Source organism: Lepeophtheirus salmonis, chromosome 3 (genome assembly GCF_016086655.4).
Source record: "Lepeophtheirus salmonis chromosome 3, UVic_Lsal_1.4, whole genome shotgun sequence".
NCBI classification, from domain to species: domain Eukaryota; kingdom Metazoa; phylum Arthropoda; class Copepoda; order Siphonostomatoida; family Caligidae; genus Lepeophtheirus; species Lepeophtheirus salmonis.
In genome coordinates, this window is record NC_052133.2 from 5,082,792 (window position 1) to 5,105,657 (window position 22,866).

Consider the following 22,866-nt stretch of genomic DNA (forward strand, 5'->3'; position numbering starts at 1 on the left):
CAGTGATGATGCTAGGGGCTGTGGCTTCAACTGGAGAAAAAATGGCTCCAATTTCGTTTCCTGTTGTATATTGGTTACGTGCAGCCGAATTCTTGATGGTGTTGATGCAAAGTCTGCCACCCAAATATTGATGTACCAAAGACCTGCGTTAACTAGCAGTGGAGGATCACGAAAAAGAACTACGTTGCCAATGTGTGCAAGGTGTTCCGGAGGTGATTGAAGGCTGTCATTGAGGCTGATTGTGGCCAGATTCATAATTAATGTGCATTGTTACAGTAAAAATATTATAAAATAAAACTTACTATGTACAACTTCCTGATCAATTATGAGTATTTTAATGACTAATTAGAGCAAGTTCTCAGTACTTTTTCTACACCCAGTAAATTATACTTGCTTCTCTAGGACACAATCTTACTTTCATAATACAAAATAACTCTAAGCATTTTGTTGTCAGCTGCCGATTCCCTTGTCTGACTTGATACTTCATGGCTATTTCATTATTTACTCTTTTTGATAAATAAACGAAGTAATAAGTTATATTATAATTATGCTCCATTTCCAAAAGAACAGGAATACAATTGCTGGCTGGTCCCTCCTCGTATATACAATATTGGCCATCTTATAATTTTGGCTATCACATACAAATACGTATGTATAGCTATGCTTTTAATAAAATATTATAAAATAGTATTGAATAAAATAGTATGTAGGATTTTAATATTATTAAATCCCTATATACATGTAATTCATTTTAAAAATTATGGAAAAATAATATAACAATGATAGTCTGGGAGTACTTGAGAAATAAATAGCAGTGAATATGATTGAATTATTTGGCTAATTACCAAATTATTTCTGGTCTTTTTTCTGTTTCTTTTTGACAAATAGTTGCGTGATACAATAAAGTTAACGACTTGAGGAGCGACTAAGTATTAAACCTATGCACATTGAGATCAAGAGAATAATATCTCCCAAGCCTTTTGTCTAATAAAACACGTCTTTTTCTCTCCTCAAATTTAAAATAGAAAAAAAGACTTGGGACCGGATCCAGACCAAATTTTCCTTCAAGAACGGTCCAAACAGAAGAAAAGGGAAATTGGTTAACATTTTAACGATCTTAGACAGGTATAATTTCCCGCGCGAAACATAACCCTAGTACTTATGTACATTAAGTAAATGAACAAAAGTTCTTTAAAAACTTTCTTTTTTTGTAAATTTTGATGGGAGGATTCTACATACATAATATTAACATCTATGTAAAGATATAGAGAGACCCTTTACATAGCTACAAAAGACATTAAAAGGCTTCCTCTGTCAATGTGCTTATTCAAAAGCAAGGGATAATGGAAGTACATATGGCATAATATTATTTGGTCTGATACAAATCATATCTGCAACATTTATTTTAGTATCTTTTTGTGCATTTCTAAATCTAATTTATGGTGGCATTTTTACTCCTAGAAACAAGAGAAATTTTAAGTCACCGAAGATCTTTATTTTGAAAGTAGAATGGTTGAGGTTTGAAGATTATAAAAAGCAAACTCCTTTAAAAGTCCATTCTAAATTATACAAATATTTACGGGTATACGCATTATACATGTAGAATCTAACCTTTAATGGATTTTTTTTCTAAACTAACCTCAACCATTTTACTTTCAAAATAAAGAAATGCCAGGTAGTACAATTAGTATGTTAATAAGAGAAAACTATCAATGCCCTTATTAATGAGTCTTCTCTATTTGAAAATTCTAACACATCAGCAAGCAAGGAGTACTTTTGTTTATAGTTTTCCTTAACGCCGTTCTGTCTGCCGTGGTTTTTACGCTAACTGTAGCCAATATGCAGATAGCCTAGTCATAAATAAGACATTTTACAACAAGAGCGGTCCAGGCCAAACTTGAACCGAATTATTTCGATCTTACAAAAAATTAAAACGGTCTCAGACATATTTTATATTCATAAAAAATCCTTTTTGTCATATTGCTAGAACTAATCAGATGAAAAAATGTGCATTTTTGTGGCAAAATGAGTTCTTTTCAGATGCCTTGTACCAAGACACAATTTTAAAGCTTGTAGACTTATTTTTTACTTTTATTGTTACATATATAGAGTTGCATAAATTATGACATAGAACGTGTGCAAAACTTTTTTGAGCAGAGTTTTAATTATTCTCAAAACTTCTTCTAATTAGTGTTCTGAATGGTCATTAGTTGATTTGGGCATTGTTCAAAACTATTATTGGATGAGGGTCTAACTTTTTGTAGTTGCTAACTAACTAACTAAAAAAATATTCTAAACCTGTTCTCATTATTCTTTCATTCTGTAGGAGAGAACATATTAAACGTATAAACAATAAAGTGTACCGGTGGATAGTATTATTTTATATATATAAGTCCATGTTGAACTCAAAGTAGAATTAATATCCAATAATTTCTGTATATGCCCTTGATATCATACATGGTGTAGAACTTGTGTTGATTTTCTTTCTCTCAAGCATCATGACAGCTAAGTTGTGCTTCTCACAAACATTCTTCAAAATGTCAGAATGTTAGTTCTCAGTTTTTTTTATTTTTACTTAGGGGCAGTTCATATTTAATACAACTAGATACACATACATATACATATTAATCTACCATAACAAAAGCTACATTGCAACTTTTTTAAATATATAATGTGTGTATGATGGATTCAACAAAAATATTTTCTCTCCTTTATTTAAAATTTTAAAGCTATCTATTTGATGAATATATATACAAGTTGCGATTTTGAACAAATTGTAACTTGTATAAGTCCATTGTACAAGTTGTAACCAAAAAAATGCGAGGAATAATTTGAAATGAAGGATTTACAGTAGATTGGATGAGGATAATCCAATTATTAAATATGTCATGGATGATCAATATATTAATGGTGTAATTTTTGGCTATTTAATGATTATTATTAAAATACAAGTACTTTGGCACATTATAAAGTTCCACTGCCTACAGTTATATTATTCATAAATACATCATGACTATGATTTATATATAATGATAGTATTAACTAATAGTTGGTTATTAGAATGATTAATGTATTAATTAAAAATCACATTTTAAAGCGAAGAAATTGCAACTTTTAGAGTGTGCTGATAGAAGTTGCAATTTGTACAGACATCGCAATTTGTAAACAACATATATTAAAAAGGTATAAAACATATGAAAATCTTAAATTAAAAGTCCTTTGAGTAACATATACATTGAACTTTTTTCAAGCACATTGGATTTTTGAAATAAAGGCACAAGTTATTTATTATTTTTGGTAGATTTAAACCTATGCAACAATAACATCTCAATATTTAATCTATTTTTATAAAATTGGAATGCTATAAGACGTTTGAAACACCCAATTTTGCCGCCAAAAATGTACAGTAAACATATTTAAGACTAAACTCAAAATTGCATGATGGACTTAAAATTTTTGTGTATTGCTCTTGCTCGATACCTTCAGCAGAAAATACCATTCAGAAGTGAAAAAAAAAAGTTACGAGGAACAACAAACTCTTAATCAATCAAAAACCTTTCTTGGCTCTCAATATATGAAAAGGATAAACCAGATTCTCTTTCGATTATTAGAAAAGTTGTAATTAATTATATAAGTTTAAATAGTATGAAAGTATTGGGAAAATATAATATATAATACACTAATGATAAAATAAGCTATACTTTGAATGCATTATAGTGCAAACTTTTCAAAAGTAGTTAGGGTATTCTCCATTATCTTAAGCCAAAAGGAATATACTTTAAAGCATCCAATCAAATTATGCAATAAAAGAATAATAATATATTGAGAGAAGATCATTGTTTTGATGAGTCTAAAATTATGAATGACACCTAATAATTTAGCCTTTTGTAACTTTTATTTGCCCAGGTGATATGCCAGGCATTATCGTTTTCCGTCGACGCTGGGCTGTTGGATCCGATGATCTCATAATCCCTGCTGGTTTCCTTATTATATTTCATTCAGTATGGCTCGTAGTCCTCTCCATCACTCTCTTCCAATTTCATGGCCCAAAGGATCCAATCACTAATCAGAACATCAACCCCATTAGTGACAATATTCCAATCGATGGAATCTTATCCAGTTTCATTCTGGATTGGAGCTGTGACCTCCTTATTGAAATATGCTTATCCGTAATATCGCTCCGAGGATCAGTTTTGAATGATAAGCCCAGATGGTCATCCGAAATACTTCTTTATCTTAAGATAAGTATGTTGTAATATGTCTGTCTCTAGACAAGGAATGTTCTATACATGGAGCAAGCACTCTTTTGTTCCATCCTTTTTGACCCTTTGTTGGTCCATGGAATTCTAGGTAAAAAATGCCGATTTTTTAGTGTAAAATAGTTATACAATGAAAAAGAAAATTGAATTTAAAAAAAATCATCTAATGAATTCATTATTTGGTTGATCTATTTATTTGATGTTATCAGATTAATAATTAATATGAAAAGTTATTTTAATTCTCCTAACTATACATTTCGTCATTTTTTAAATGGGCATTATACTTTTTACTTATATTAGTTTGGAAACTAAACGTCGTATTGTGGCAAAATAAAATGACTCCATGAATGATAATATTATTTACTGTAAAATATAGGCTTTTATAAAGTTCTTCACGCATGCACCATTTTTTTAAAACAACTAGTTTAAACAACAAGCGACAGACTGTCATACCACATTGCGGATAATGTAATTTTTTACTTCTATCATGTTCTATTCAATTTTCTCTTTTATTTAATAATATTAATCAAGAAAATATCGTTCTAAGTTGGTCAAAAAATAGCACAAAAAAAAAGAAGAGTACTTATTCTATGTATAGGTATTCAATTCCTCGCTCTAGATAATGTGTTGTAATGATGTAACTTTTTTTACGTCAGTTTTATGGATCTTTGAAATCATTTTAACCATCCTTTCTGGAAGATGGTTAATCACACAAAGAAAAATGGATGATGGACATTCCTCTAAGCTCCATGACTCTGTTTTTGCCATTCATAAAGTGGTTTTAGGTAAGTGATTTTAGAAATCTTTGTAAAAGTGTTTATTAAGATACCATATATTTAATCTATATTTGAAAGTCATAACGGTACAAAGAAGTAGGGTAGACCAGGGTCTATTTTATTTGAACATCAAAAAAGCAACAACAATAAAATTTACGGCCCTAGGTAATTTTGCCTAAAACTATTTTGGCTTAAAGAAATTTTGCCTCAATATAATATAAATAAATGAGATTTATGATTCGTTTTTGTTATTTTTGACTAAAATCGATGTTCCCTTGGAATTTTTAAATCGAAATATGTAATGTGTATTACTATAAAACGCATAAAATGTTTGTTTTCTATTGCAAAAATGATAGAATCATGCTCGAAAATTTCTAAGCATACAGTAACAAAATATCACTATTAGTGAATTCGTACCAGAGACAAAATAGGTAATAAAATTAGTATAATAAAAAAACACGGTAAAGATTCGAATAGAAGAATTGCTAATCACTTCTCCGTTAGTAATTATAATTAGACTTCACAAATTTTTCATACTAGAAAAGACTCAAGGATTGACGAACAAGCATAAAATGATAAAAGAGCATGCCTCCATAATTATTTCAACAGAAAACAAATATTTAATGCATTTTAGAGTAATAAATATTGCATATTTTCATTAAAAAAAGTAAAAGGGAACATCAATTAAAACCAAAAATAAAAAAAGAACGAAGTATAAACTTCATTTATTTGTATATCAAGAAGAAATATCCGTGAGACAAATTGCATTAAAGGCCAAATGTCCTGAAGGGAAATTATCAAACACTAAAGTTTACATCACAATTGTAAATTATACTACAGGTCATTGTGGAAATAATCAATATTTTTGACAGTAATTCTTTAAGATATTTGATAAAAGTGTAATTCCACACCAAATCGATCAAAAAAGGGACATTTTTTACGGTACCATCTCCAATTTTTTTTGAAATTTTGGATATAGTTTAATATTGAATAGATACTCAAAAATCAAAATTTTTAGTCTTTTTTAACCTCCATATCAGGAGTTAGAGGCTCCTAAAGTTCCTGTCTCGAGGCCAGTAGCCATGTTTTTAAACAGCTATATCTCTTGTGTTTTTAATGATATTGATCTACTTTAAACGTGATTAGATAGATATTTACATATCAATTATTCTATATGTTATACTTTTACCCGTTAAAATGTATTTTTGACCTTGTGGCCGCGAGGTCAAATCTTTAACCTTAATAATTTCACACATAGTATACTACTATTTTTCTCAAATTTTCATGAAATGGCTGTCAACTATATTAATTAATTTCAAAAAAGTTTTGGGACTGCTTTAAATTTGGATCAACGCTTTAAGCAAATACTATGAATGGGATGTACAAAACTTGTGTATAATATTAGAAAATATGATTAATTTAGAATTGTGGCGAGACAATTTACACTCATTTATATATTTTATTATATGTTATATACATTTAGTGTACTACAATTGCTTTAAGTGTTTGTAAATATATATAGTAGTTTATAAACCTAAACTACTACACATTTAACTAACTAGTTCAAAAAATAAAACTTCTTAACTTATATCTACCCAACCAAATTTACAATTTCAATCAAATACAGACCAATCAAAAGATCACGAGATAAATTTCTAACTTTATTTATGTTATCAAGAATTTACAAATAATTTATAATGGCACACAATAATATTTGTTTTTCTTACAGCTGCTTTGTTTTATATATCATTTCTAAATCAGTACTTAACTTTTTTTGGAGTAGTGATAATTCTTTTAACTATCGATACCTCAGAAGCAGTAAAATGTTTCACCTGTAAGGAAAATTTCGAGGCAGGGATAAATGAGTGAAACTTCTGAGTTACAGGTATAGTGGTGACCTTTTTTTGCCTATTACCTAAGAGTACCAATTTTTGATTATATTCACTACATTTGGAATATGCAAAATTTATATTCTATATATTTTCTTCACAAAATGTATAAAATTCCATAGGAGTTAAAATTGGTTCCGAGTTTTTTCCTTCTGAACAACGCTGTAGACTTGCTTTACTTACTAACTGTTTAATTGTATCTCCTAAACCATCACATGGTCCTTTTCTATGCCTTGTTGCAAAAAAAGTGCATTTTGCTGAGATTCCAAAATCTTCTTTGTGGTAACAAAGGTTTAAGAAGTTCTTGCAATTCTTATATTGTCCTGCACATCCGTCCAAAAAGTATTTGATAGAATTAATGTATGGCAAGGTTTCTTTAACAAATTGGATAAATTTTTTAAATATATAAATAGACGCTCACAGTATCGTGAGTGTTAAAATCAGATATCACTACAAAGTTAACATATTTTAAGCCCGTGTTGTGCTTGAAATATCCAACGAAAGGGTGTAGTGCTACCATAGAATTGCTCAAATGAAAACTTTGCGCCTTGTCCTGAATAACGAAATAAAAATTCTCAGAAAAATCACAAACCACTACCATTTCTCCATCTTCTAACTCTTTCTTCGCTCTTTTAAACCTGGAGGATTGCATTTTGGTTATAAAAGACTGCGGCTGATATTTTTGAAGACCTTTCGTAAAATCTTTGACGAAATTTTGACTAGATTTCACCAATGTTTCCAGTTGTGACCTATCTTCTATAAGTTATTTCATCAATCATATTTTCCTCCCAAATACGACACAATATATTTTTAATTTTAATTTCGAAACCCCACATTCCACACTGATGGAGACAGTACTATATGGAGGGAGGATTACATATGAAAATAATGAGGCAATCATCGAGTGATTGAAGTCTAAGATTACTATATTCTGAATTTTCCATCCAACAAAATTTATTAAAATTAGCTCCATATTTTCGTGAATTACGCAAACGCATACAGAATGTGTCCCAGAACTTCAGACTAACACACATTCCTTAGGTCTCTGCAAACTTCGAAAAACCAATTTTGTATTGTGGATATGTTTGTTTGAAGAGGTGATGATGAGCTTCTCGTAAGTTACATAATATGAGGTGATTTTGCTCTTTGATCTTGGCTCCATTCTTATAAATACTCACGGTATCTTTTTTGTCGTGGCATTATCCTGCTCACTTTTTCGGATTTGTAAATAATAAAAATTTCTTAACATACCTATTTCAATTAAATCAAGTAATTGTATTATTATAAGCTATTGCAAATAATGTATGGTTGTCAGAAATCGTGTGGTACACTTGAACTTGACACAATACACACTGTTTGTGAACTACTACCCATTAACACTTAATATTATCTTATTTTCATGTGGTAATGTGAATTTTATCAATTTAATAATTGTTATTCAAAGATATTTGAATATTTGGCAGAATTGCCGTTACATCTAATCAAGCCCAAATGTTACCTTCTGATTTATAGACTTATTACTTATACAATTAAGAGCATTGTAGTATACTAAATCTATATAACATATACATAATAAAATATATAAATGAGTGTAAATTTGCATTGCCACAATTCTAAGTTAATTATCTTTTCTAATATTGTACCCAAGTTTTGTATTAGTATTTCGCTTATAGCAGCATTGATCCAAATTTGAAAGCAGCCCCAAAAGTTTTTTGAAATAAATTAATGTATGTTGACAACCATTTCTTGAAAATTTGAGAAAAATTGATGGAGAACATGTTTGAAATTTTTAAGGTCAAAGATTTGACCTCTTTACCTCAAGATCAAAGATTCATTTTATTGGGTAAAATTATAAAATATAGAATAATCTATATGTAAATATCTATCCAATCACGTAGAAATTAGGTCGATATAATTAAAAACACAAGAGAAATAGCTGTTTAAAGACATGGGTGCTGGCCTCGAGGCTTGAACTTTAGGAGCCTCTAACTCCTGATATGGAGGTCAAAAAAGACTAAAATTTTTGATTTTTGAGTATCTATTCAATATTAAGCTATATGCAAAATTTCAAAAAAAATGGAGATGGTGCTTCTGACGAATGATCAATCTGACATGCAATGACCCAAAACTATTTATGAGGGGTAAAGCTAAAAGTAGTTTTTTGATTCGTCATTTTGTTCCTGTACTTAATATTCTTTGAATGATTGATTCTTTTGCTATCAGTGATATATTATTTTTATCAAAATTATAATCTCTCTCAGTGGGGAAAAATGTGAGATATTGTAATGGTCAGCAGATAAATGACATTTGGAGCTCGCATTGTCATTATTTTTTATTATTTTATATATAATTACACTTCACAGTAAGCATGTTTTTTAGCCAGAAAAGGGTGCTGAAAAGAATTTTGAGAGTTAATTTCTTCAATTGATAAAACTGATCGGATATTTGACACAGGGCCTTAAAATTCAAAGACTTCACATATTGATGGCACTACTTTTTTTTTTAATTCATCTCATTTTCAGTTAATACCAACCTTCAAAAGACAGTTGTCAAAATTTCATGACAATCTGTTCTTTAGTTTGTGAGTTACTGTGCTTTGTGTGATGCAACTTTAGTTATTTCCAAAACAATGGATCAAAATATTTTCGTATTTTAAGTTTACAATTGTTGTGTCTTTAAACTTGTTCAGACCCTTCTACTTTAAAGTTCTTTATACCTTATACGTATATATCTTCTGTTCCCGTAAATAATTAATGTTTTGGTCGACCTTTCTGCATCAAAACGGGCCATAAACTTCTGCACTCATTCTATACCTCTAGAAATAACTTCCTACTGTTGTCACTGCGTACCTCTCCCAATATGTTCTTCGCCTTGCCTTCGATTTCAAAATATCGCATGTCAAGGGATACCAGAACCTCCACACCGATGTTTTTTTCTTGCGATCCTTAGGGGAAATTACGTTGACAACAAGGATCCTGTGGATGAACTGATGTGTTTGTCAATCTCCTCCTCTGATGCTCCCGAAACCAATCATGGCTGATGAACCTCTCCGTCTCACTTTGGAGACTGCTATATCCAATGACTGGTACTGTTCATCATACAAAGCTTATCTCTCAAAACGTTTTGCATTTTCTCTTAAAAAAAAGATTGCTATTTTAGGGTATTCCTCTATTGGTACCCTTCTCACTTCGTGCAAAGTTCCTGGATAAGCTTTATTTGTCTCATCGGGGTGAAGTAAAAATGAAGGCTGTTCCACGTACCAGGATATGGGGCCTGGAATTGATGACGACATAAGCAAGTTCTTTCCCACATGTAGCACGTGCCAAACCACTGCTTCGTCTCCTCCTTCCAAATTCTTTTGTTTCCTCTTTGTGATGCATGGTAACGTGTACATATTGACTACCTTCAAATGGGATAACAAAATATTCTCATTTTTATGGGTTACGCATCCAAGTGGATCGAGACTGCATAAATGCCTATCACTTCAGCTGCCCAAACGCTTCAACAACTCTTGCAATGGTTTTTCAGGTTCGGATTTTCGGAGAAGCTTCATTCAGACAATGGTTCTCAGTTTTCCGGATAAGATTTCTCTTTGATTTTGCCCGAATGGGAGTAGACGTATCTTTCTCTCCTCCCCACCACCTGCAATCAAATGACCAGGAAGAAAAGGGAGTTAGAATAACCAAAGAGTTAATGAAGAAGAACTCCGGAATCTCTGTGGACGAATTGCTCTTCAACTACCACTCAACACTTTTGTTTTGCAGCAAAACTCCGGTTGAAATCTTTTTATCTCGTTCAATTCGTACCTGCTTGGACGGATTTATCAAGTCTAAACCTCGCTCTTCTAAAGACTCGATTTATAAGAGGTCTGACATAAATCTGAGATAAAATCTGCAGAGTCGGAACTTGTATTTGGTCAGTCCTGATTAATGGACTAAAGAGATCAAGCCATATTAATCAATTCCGGTCTCGCCTAGGAGATGATGGGGTGATGTTGTGTTTTTAAACCTGTTCCAACCCTTCCACATGATCTTCATGTTTATAAATCTTATGTTCCTGTTAATAATTGAGTACAATATGTTTCATTCTGTTATTATGCATGATCTTCATTTTAGTGTTATTCTTAATTATTACTAATCGTGAGCATCAATTAAATTGCTTAAATTATCAAGGTTAAGTGAAAGAATTTGAAATTTGGATTTTTTTTTTAAATCCATAAATAAAAATTTTTGTAAAAAAAATTTCAAAAACCTAAAACTATTCACAAAAAATTACATTTTTTGGAATAAAAATACTAAAACTAAATTTAAAATAAAGTAAATAAAGCGATCGGAGGAGTTCATGAGTACATTAGGAGACAGTATCAAGCCTAATTCTCAAACCTAAATGTGCAATCTTGCAAAAAAGTACGATGTTAGTCAAGAGACAATCAGGAATGAAAGACATGGGCCTCAAGTTATATGTACGTCTGCCAATAACACCAGCTCATAACAGTAACAGTAAAGGCCACCAGATTTAATAATGCAAAAAAACTTTTAAATAGGATGATGGGCGATTTCTAGACCTGGACATTGTGGCCTCCTTCCTCACCAGATATGAACCTACTTGACGATAAGATTTTGAACATAACTGAGGCCAAGGCTGTCCCCACAGAAATAATGTTGTGCTCAGTATGTCAATAGACTGTGCAAGTTCTTCCAACCTCGTGTAGGGCTGAAATTGAGACTAAAGATCGACATTTTGAATTTTAAGGAACAAAGATTAATTTTTTTACCATAACTTTTCCATTGAAATAATCTTTATATATTAAGTGTAACGGCCATTCATGATTATTAATGAATTTGACACAAATAATTCACAAACAGAACATAAAAATATATGCATTTTATCACAAAACAATCTCATCAGCTATGTTTTTCACAATATCAAAATGAAATGTACATCATTCAATGATGATATACAAAACCCATAGAGAAAAAAATACATAGATACACAAAAGATACTTCAATTGTCAGTAAGGCAGTAGTAGATTAAAATCTTAAGTCTACAGCAATCCACGTTGGCTCTGGTACAGGGTAGAAACAAAGATGGTAATTATACCTTGGGATACAAGTGTCACCACGTGCAAATTTTTATTACGATATGACAGAACACGAGAACCACTGAAAGCTTTATTTATTTATATTGATTTATTTGGGATAAATTGCTTTGACTTACAAACTCCGGTCCAGGAACGAACATAACTCGTATATTATCTCTGAGGTATAATAATTTCAACGTCAGCTAAAAGAATGAAGTTGATTCCTCACTTTTTATTAGACCGTCAGAGTCAATCAGAGTTGAATATCATTTTCTATTTGAAATTGTCGACTACTAATGTTTGGAAAAACAACAACAAATGTGACGTCATACTTTACCGTCAATTAATCAATCATTCACTCATTTTGTAGCCTCTCTCTATTTTTTTTTATGTTGTCATCAAACAAATAGCGTTTGATTTTGTTTTATTTCATAGTAAATATTTTTATAATTTAGTGAGATCGATTCGAGTCCAACTGTTCGATGATGAATATCTAGGATGATCATTAGAGGGAGAAGTATCGTCTAAACTGCGCCTGAGAGAATGTCATAAAAATATGGTAAATTCGAGAAACGACGAATCTGCTGACAGAGATACTAAAATCTACATATTTTTTTAAAAACTTACCTTCACTATAATTCAAACAATAATCATATCCCTATTAATGATATTTGGATTTCCCAAAAAGGGGGTATGAGGGCCAAAGTTTTTACTAAACTTTTTAACTTATTTCACAAGCTTCATAAACCAATTCAATTTCAAGCATGGAATTATTTACTACTGCAGTATATTAACAATTATAGACCTAGGAGATGATAATTTTGTATGGAGAAAACTTCAATCTGCCCCAAATATTTCTAACTAATTCAATACAGATTTGAGACAAGAAGTTTTTTAATGATCTTTTTTATAAAAACCTTGGTAGGTAAAAAAAAAAAAAAAAATTAACATTCCATATATTGTACAGATTATTTTCACTGACGTCCAAAATTGCATCTTAATTGAAGGGAACACCTTGTTGGGAGCTCATAGTTGGTATTTTTGCTACATATAATGGACAAACTTCCCATACATCTTGATGCAACTTTACTAAAAGGCTTTAAAAATAAAAACAGAATTAAAATTGAATATTATTAGGTACAAATGATTAACTATGATGTTGGAACTCAATCAAAGTGATATGTATAGAAAATCTCAAAAATGGCTAGATTTTAACAATTATTATTATTTGTTGGATTGATTAAGCACGTGAAAAGTAGGATAATTAGAGAAAAATATATTAGTATTTCCAGTGTTATAACTGATAGTTAATTTATTGTCTACACTACGGAAATAAAATTGTACAAACATGTTGTTACATATTCATAATCATACATGTAAATCCGTTGTGTGTTTAAGCTGACCTTTTAATTTGTAATTGGTAGTATAAAGAACGAATTTTATTTTCCTCAGCAGTTGTCACTTTTATTGCTTAATTCCTGAGTAGTGAACATCCTTTCCTAAATAGATTCAATTATATTCCAAAGCCTGATTGAAGGTTCGTGTGTCCTCATAAACGACTTAGCATAACCCTGTGAAATTGTTGTAAGGCTATAATTTTAAGTAATTGTTGTACTCAAAGTAGAATTGGGAATCGACATCGGAGTAATACTAGCAAATGTCATTGTTTATATCCTTTATTCCTTCCTCTCTTGTCACAGCTGATGGTAGCTGATCTAATGAAACGGCCTGAGCATTATTCTTTCTCTCTTCCAAAACATTATTCAAATTGTGAGGGTTACTTAAAGGGCTCTAGGCAAAGAGTGGACACTCAAGGCAAGGAAGGTAGGATTTAGTAGTTCTCAATTCTGATTGGCTTAAAATTATAAGCTGCTACATGTTCCTCCAGGGTTGCAGCCAGTTTGAACAGCCCCCCAAGTGAAAAGAAAAGAATAAGAGCGACTACGTCAGAACAATAACACGATATTATAGGCCAGTGTTCGGAACATAGTCTCACTTATTTTTAGATTAAATTGTTTATTTTTCCCTCAACTGCTCTTTCCCTAGAGTACTTTAGGGTTACTATATTGATTTTCGTTTTTTTTTAACATGCCCATTTCACAAAGGATTTTCCCCTTTGTCCATAAATCATAATACATATTAGGGCTGGGATATAATGAAGAGGGATGATGCACGGAGATTGAGATCACACAACCTCATTGTTCCTGAGGGGAAACCTTCAATAAATAAATCTTTGATATTTGGCATTATTTGGAGACAAGCAAAGGAACAAAGTGAAGTACCTTATAATTTTGATAATGATAAAAAGTAAGACTTTTGCTCTTAACACAATCTTAATTGGATGTCTGATAAACTATTGAGGTGATTGGAGGAGTGAAACGTGTCTATTTTTTCATTTAATAATTCCAATTATTTACTGCATCTTTCTTCAGAAGATGCAAATTTGTATTTCACCTTTCGTAAGATTACGGAGTGTGTTTTGGGTACAAAGATTGATGGAACTAAATCTTTTTTAGTTTGCTTCTTTTTAATAGGCCACGACATGTAAAACAGAGGATTTGTGATCCGATATAGGTCCTTATTCAAAAATGTAATAAGTCCACATTTGAATTCTAGTAGGTGTCTAATCCTTTCTACTGATATCTTTAATCAATAGCCTCCAAAGATTTAGGAGTGTCGGTTCCACTCCTGCTGCTTACAACACAGCATTAATCTAACTAGGCAAAACGTCATTATACAGTAAGTCCACGTTGAATCTCAAGTAATTTCCAAGTCCTTGAATATTTGATCGAGTCCTCAGATTTAATTAAAGCTCATTTACTATAATAAAGGGTCCATAGTGTTAACGATTTTCCTGAGTCCGCAAAATGGAGTCCAAGTCAAGTCTCGAGTATTTGATTGTGAAATCGTCTTCAAAATATGGACTCAAGCCCAACTCGAGTCCAAGTACCCACCTCTGACAATAATTGACCATCATATCTTAAATTAAACATTTATTATTATTATAACAATTAATAAATCCTAAGTCTATAATTGAAAACTCACCTTCTCATTGAAGGGAGAACCTATTCAAATAAGGAAAAATCAAAGAACAAAGTAATTTCTTCTTTCCCCACAGCAATTTTAGAGTGTGAGGCGTGCTTCATCCCTCTTTACTATTAGATCCCACATTAGAGACAGACATAGAAAATAAAACTACACAAAAGAGGGATGCATTTTAATAGACAGTAAGGGCTAAGTTCTTTTATTTCTTGGTCCTTCTTGCCATTAAATATTTATTAAAAAAATGTGTTTAGGACCTCAAAATAACCGACATTAATAGTACTGACGTTATTTTTGTATCTAAGTCTCCTTAATCTATATATTTCTATGAATAATTGTAATTACCATACCTAATGATTGTAATATATACCTACAAATTGCAATATTGATTAATATTCTAATTTGCCTCAAAAACAATTTTATTAGATTATTAATAATATATCCTTATCCTATAAGTATAAATATATTTATTACATATCCCATTATTTTCTACTTCTTTGCGATGTTTTATGCTTACATCCTTTTTGACATGAGGTTTTTTATTATGCATACGTACATAGTATGGATGCTCAATATAACTATTAATGGTCAATCTTTGTACTATTATATAATATTTATTTGCCTTTTCTATGTTCAATATATTTCTGCAATAAAAAATGGATTACTTTAACATTACTGATATTTTAAAACTATCTTTTTCGTACTAGATTTTAGTGGCAGGAGTCCATGCTCCCTACTGCGAGGAACATTTTTTTTTAAATGGGCACCAAATTTTCAAGAAATGATAAAATAGTTTTATTTGAAGAATAGAAAAAACAATATTCTTATAAAAAACATCATTTTAAATTTATTTTATATATAAAAGTATGGAAGATTGAAGTCAGTTTTGAAGTCAATTAATTACGCTTGATTAAATTAGCAACAATCATCTATGAATGGAAGGAAATAAACACAAATCCAACTCAGTATCTAGACAGGAAATAATCCGATGTCCATCGTCAATTCTACTACGACTCTAACAAGGACTTACACCAATGACCCTTCAACAATCTTCAGTGTCGATCTTTGTCTTTCATGGAACTCAGGCATAAGGAGTTACTTCATACTTATAGATAGGATGGACTTTTCGTATAGCTTGAGGAGAAGGTGGAGCGATATGTAGGGTACTACTAAATTAAAACCCTTGTTAATATCAGCTGCCTGTTATATGATTTTAGAGGTTATATTACTGCTATAGAGGGGATAATCTTCAATATTTTAAATAGTATTATTGTAGATAAAATATTGTCAAATTAAATTTAAAAATAAGGGAAACACTCAATTATCGTTAACAATTATTATAATGCCGCCAAATAAAATTACAATGCTTAACGTGCATGGATAAAAAAAAATTATGTAGAAATGAGATACTCGAGTCTTTAGCAATGATCATGAATTCTTATTATGACAATGGATCTGTTTAAACTAAATTCATTACGATTATAAAACAGTAATTGAGTATATAATTGACCCTATTTATTATAACTTTTATTTTGGGACATTAAATAATTAAAATTTATTTAGAATTCATCTCGCTGCATATTGGTATGTATCTTCGAAAACTTTTTTTGGTTTAGAGAAGGAAAAAAGTTCAAGTTGAACTCTCGTTCTCTCAACATTCAAAAATCCTTTGTCTTATTCTCTCTTCTTTTTTCTTTTTCTATAAACCTTATAATCTCCAATAAAAAAAAGTATGCAAAGCTAAATACCAATTTACAGCAAGAATAATTCTTAGAATTTTAAGTTCTTTGTTTTTTTATTCATATAAAGTGGTAGTTTGTTAGTCAAAAATAATTTTTTAGTAAGATGATAGTTTAAGGCCGTCATGGGCTTGAAGGCCAAAAAATTCTTACTAGAACCATCTCTTAAGCCTGAAAAGTCTACACGAAAATTTTCAGCGAAATATTCATTTCTTTAGCTGTGATTCCTGACACACCCACACCCACATACACGCAGACATTCACATTTAATATATACTAGATTACACCAAAACCAAAGTTAATAGAAATACAAGATTAAACAATCATGTAATCGGACTTGCTAGAATTTTCAATCTGATGTATTGTACCAACTGCTGGGCAACACAGGCAGATTTTGACAAAACACGGTACCACTCATAGTCTATGACGTCACTATTGCTGGAATTTTCAATTTAATGTATCAAAATAGTATTTAATAGTCAAACATCAGTCGTACACACAGTAAGGTGTAACCTTGTATTTCTATTCATCTTGACCAAAACTAGTGGGAAAGTCATCATTCAAAGAGAAATGTCAATACCACGACAATCTATTAAAAAATGAACAAAAAAGAAAAAAAAATACAATAGAACCAACCGCTTTTCCTTTTCTAATTATTAAACTGTTATTTTTTTCTACATTTTGCACTTCTAAACTTATCCTTACACTTCCAGAAAATAACAAATTAAATCATAACAGCTTTGAAAAATAAAAAAAAAGACTGCTCGAATTACCAACTACAAAAATTTTGCACGCGTTTAATAATCGGTAAAACTTGCCAATTAACATAAATTCAGAGTATTCCATGTTCGACAGGGAGTAACCTTTTTTCACATCTCTAATTCTTATAAATTGATATTTTTTTCCCCGAAGTAATTGCCTCTCTTCCATTTTCTAAAGAATGGCAAACTACTCATTTATATTTCATTTAAATATATAATCTTGCTCCAATGAACAAATGTTTTTGCAATGAATATTCTTTTTTCATGGTATTATACATATTTAAAAACTTTTACATTTGTTTCGGATATTCAAATTTAAATATATACTGTTTTTTAATTACATATTAGCATAAGAACTGGTTGTTTTAGAGACTTGAATGCTAGACAAACATATGTTATTTGCCTCAGTGCAGTTTCATCATCCATTCTCTCATAATTCATCAATAATCTTTATTGCATATACTTATGGATTTAATTAGATATTATAAATAACTAATAAGTATAAATTATATAGCAATCTACTGATGGACATATATATATTTGGGAAGCAAGCAAAGGTGGGATAAAATATCTGATTCTAGTTAATTTTCTCACAAAACATATTTTCAACCTTCTATGTTTTCTTATTATATGTTCTATCAATTGTCCAGATAGCTATAAAAAACTGGGCGGAAGCCATGTTAATAGGAATACAAGGCTAACTATCATGTAATCGGGTTTGCTAGAGCTTTCAATTTGATGTATCGTACCGACTGTTGGATAAGACAGATAGATTTTTGAGAAAGCACGCAACCAATCATATTCTATGACGTCACTATTAAAATTCGTGGTGGAAGTCAAACATCAGTTTTAAACTCGTTATGGTATAAGCTTGCATTTCCATTAACCGTGGGTGCATTGTGCATGGAGCATTGTGAGGGTGGAGAGGCCACTTTTAACACTGGCGATGAAAGAAACCCATCTCCTCCGTTGCAAAACTCATTAGAATGAGTCTTTCTCGTTCTTTCAAATTCTTTTTTTGCACTTTTGATCCCCTATAGCCCTGATGTCAATTCTCACGTCTACATCTTTTGGGTGCATGTCGAGGAGAAGGCCTGCAGTGTCCTTCATTCAACACCAATTCCCTCAAAGCCACTGTCAGCTAGCACTGGAACGCCATGATAGAGGACTATATCCACAATGAGTGCCAGCCCTTCCATCGCCGTCTAGAAACCATAATTGTCTCTAAGGGCAGCTACATTAATGATTGAGAGAGCTCATACACCCATCTATTTATAGTATTAATTTTGTTGAAATTCTATAGTTAATTACCAAATTACATCTTGTTGAAGTTTAAAATTCAAAGTCTTCAGATTTTAATGGACCACTTGGTAGTGTTGTTGAGTTTTACCCAAAATTTTAGGGCTTAATTTTTGGGTGATTTGTCTATACGAATTTGTGTTAGGTGTATGTAAGTAAATTATGAGCATTTTTTTGCCTCTCCTCTTCCCCAATGTTCCCATATAGGTATCACATACCGTAAAAAATGTATAATCGACCATACTTTTTGAACAAATGGAGATAGATAACTCATTTTTAACCGGAGGTTTTGTCCAATATCCATTCTAGTTCTATATATAGTTGAATTTGAGTTTTTGAGATTTTTCCATATATGCAATGTGGTTAAGTGTTATTAATCAAAGTTTATAAATAACTTATAATCCTATATACTTATTCAATCCAATTCTCTATTTAGAAAGATAATTAATTAATTTGTAAAAGTAATATTCGTGTAAATTCGATGAATTAATTTATTAATTGAATAAATGTATATACATTATACATATTTAATGACTAAAGAAACAGCTCAAAATAAATTATTCGACATTTCATGACATAATATAATTTGGTTAATTGCGGTACATATGGTTGGGGTCAACTCTATGGGAAAGGAGCTGCTCTTGCCTCATACAATTTTTGTTCATCAATCAATAAGAATAGCTTACCATGTCAAGAGAGAACTAATTGATAATGGAGATGTTTTCTATGCTCTCATTAGAGTTGCTGTAGTATTTGTGTATTATATAATTAATTTAAAGTGCTACAACGGTAAAGATTCGAACTAAATAATACTTTGTCGCGTTTATATTATGATCATAAATGAATATAATTAGTAAAAAATGTATTTTTCTTCGAAAAAACACTCATTAATTGACCTTATATCACATATACAACATATGAACATGTAGTTTCAAATTTATTACACTTATTATAGATTACTCTCTGTTTTTGGAAGATTTAAAAAACAAAACTAATTTTACACAAAGGACTTAAAGTCACTCAAAAGTCAAATAAGGCATGGATTGAATACAAACAGTTACTGATATTAAAACGTATGCTTCTAGTTCAATTCACAGAAGGAAAAGACTGTTTTGATAATAATGATTGTAATATTTGAGGTAGATCTTCGTTTCTTTAATTTTAATTTATAATCTTCTCACGAAATAAGAACGTCATTTTGAGCAATCTATTTGAGCTTTCAAGTTTGTAGTTCCTGGAAATTATAACGCTATAGAAATACTCCGGCTCAAAAGGAACAAACAAGATAAAAAGTAAATACTTCAAAGACTATAAATTTCAAAGTAATGATTTTTGGGGCAGTCATTTAGACAAATAAAATATTTTTTTTTTTGATATAGATGAAAGACATCATATAGTTTTTACTCTAATAAGCTTATACAAGTATGCACAATACTTTTATAAAAAAACGCTGTGTAGTGTAATCGTCGAAACCCACGAACTCTCCCAATCAAAATGAAGAGGCTTGGTGATTTTAAATGTGTCTTGCTTGTAAGAGTTGAAATACCATAATAAATTATTCTTTGAAAGCACAAAAATTACCTTACATGTCATTTTCTATCCCCAAACAAGAAATAATTACGGTCATAGAACCTCTTTATTTTTTAGAGGGAGAGTTGTTTAGGTTTGAAGATTGTAATCTACAAAGTTCTTATAAATAATAGATTGTGTGTAAACCCGTCTTTAATTCTTCAGTTTTCACATTTTTTCCACTCTTTACGTTTCATCATGTTAATATTTTAGTCAGTTAGAGAGACCATGTGTTCTGTTGATACAAAGAACGAGGAAAATAAATTTGTTCTACCTTGGAATTCTATACACAGGATATTCACATACCCTACATGGGGATAATATATTTTTTACTCCATCCTTTAGGAGGAAAAGAAAAAGAAAAAAGAGTTAAGCTGTGTGCGTAATTATTGCATATTTCTAAAATTCCATTTGTAAAAAGGACTTTGGATTCAACTTCTATATTCAACATATAGAAGGAAACAGTTTTTCTTTAATATATGAAGGGGTTGACAATCTTATATGAAAGAATATTCTGTATCTAGTTAAGAACAAGTGCAGGATTATATCTACATTATTATTTTTTTTTTTTGGAAAATGAGATACTTGAGCTTTCCTCTACAACTAAAAATTTGTGTATGTATTTCTGGGAAAGGATATTGAGTACATATTTTGGATATAATGTAAAATAAATCCTTATTTATAACTAAATCTTCTCTTCATAATATGATTGTAAGAACAATTTATTTGACGTTCCTTCACATACATTGTTTAGTTTATAGGACAGTCAGCCTTATAAACAAAATAGATAAATCATAATGTGTGGGTACATGTGTTGAATATTGTTGATCGTATTTAACCATATGACCTGTAAATATATATGGACCGTCAACAGAAAAGCAAGTTTCAATGATTTTCTCAAAATTGAGCCTGAATTAAATTTGAATCCTTCGATAAATTACACTATGCAACAAATATTAAGAATTGGAAAGGCCGCCGGCTAAAAACAAAAGTTATTATTGTTATTTAAGCCATAAAATAGATCAATGCCCTTTAAAATTTTCTATTACACATTACATTTGGCCTCTAATGCCCTTTTTTAAATCAAGTTTTTTGTATAAAGTTTCGATTCAGAGTCATATTCGAAACAAAATAACTATATAGATGAAAATGTAAGGGTACCAATTGATATAACGCATTTTAACATTCGAAAATTATTAAGTTATCTTGAATAAATTTCCTACAAAATGGTTCTAATCTAATAAAAATAAAGGGTCTTATTTTACAGCTATATTACCTTATATTACAACTCAAAAAGATTTGCTGTCAAAAATAAGTTTGATTATCATTTCTAAATATGTATTTCAATTGAAATTATAGTCGAACACGTGATTTAAAAAAAAAGGCATTGAAGGCCAAACCCTAATGTGATTGAAAATTTTAATGATCATTTTTGGATTCTATGGCTTAAATAACAATAATAAATGTGGTTTTTTAAATGTAAAACTCTAGCTAAAAAAATTATAATATTGTAGCTATTATCTTATATAATGCACACAACCTCATCAAAACTGATGTGTACTATTTTATATCTAGTTCACTAACTGCGTTATAAAAAGAATGTTCCCTAACAAAGGGTTAAATCAAATTATAAGTTTTAAACTGTAATTAAAATGCATGGGTAACTTAACGCCTCCCATTAGTTTGAGTAGAGAGGCTATAGCTGACTCAAATATGTCATTGAAATATGGTTGTATATATATGAATTAAAAAAATTAATTGGAATTTTCACCTTTTCTTATTTTTATTCAAGATTGTTTCTATGTTGACACACCGCATTTATTGAGTGAAAGTAATTTTAAAAGTCAACCCCTGCATAGTGTCTTTCAAGGCTGAAGCACAAATCTTGATTTATGTCATCAATTCCAATACTATATTTAGAAGGATAACAAAATATCAAAGGTTTCAAAATTCAAAAAAAAAAATCTCATTTACGATTTATGATCGTTCATTATTATACCTATTCTGTAAAGGATAAAAAAGTCATGATGCTTTTCATCTACTGTATGAGTATACATATATCATTTTAACATCTATGAAGACATAAACGTTTTAAGGATAGATGAAAGAAGGAATACAGTGTTCCCTCACTACTTCAGTAATATTAATGTAAAAATGAGTGACAAAATGTTAACCTTCACGTTGTTACCTATATTGTATCACGCAACCTTTCCTTTCAAAAGTAACTGGGGAAAACCCCCAAAATAATCTGGTAGTAGGCAAATAATTCAATCATACCACCTGCCCAATAACTAGTTAGTGGGCATAATAACTAGGTAATGTTCATAAAAACTAGGTAATATGTAAAATAACTGAAAAAGATGGTTAATGCGGAAAATCATTGAAACCATAAAATTCACATTATCCAAAATCTTAGCCTTTTCTTACTCCGGCTCAGGATTTAGAGGCTTTT

At 30.5% G+C, this 22,866-nt stretch overlaps 1 protein-coding gene across 3 annotated transcripts in view; it reads left to right on the plus strand.

Moving 5' to 3' along the window:
* The window catches only part of inaE (inactivation no afterpotential E), a 68,233-nt gene that overhangs the window by 17,790 nt on the left and 27,577 nt on the right, over positions 1–22,866 (plus strand). For all 3 annotated transcript variants that reach the window (XM_040708278.2, XM_040708275.2, XM_040708277.2), the window contains 2 exons: positions 3,907–4,245; positions 4,916–5,044. In XM_040708278.2, the coding sequence (XP_040564212.1) occupies positions 3,912–4,245; positions 4,916–5,044 (463 nt within the window). In that variant the 5' untranslated portion in view covers positions 3,907–3,911. The remainder of the gene's footprint in view (positions 1–3,906; positions 4,246–4,915; positions 5,045–22,866) is intronic.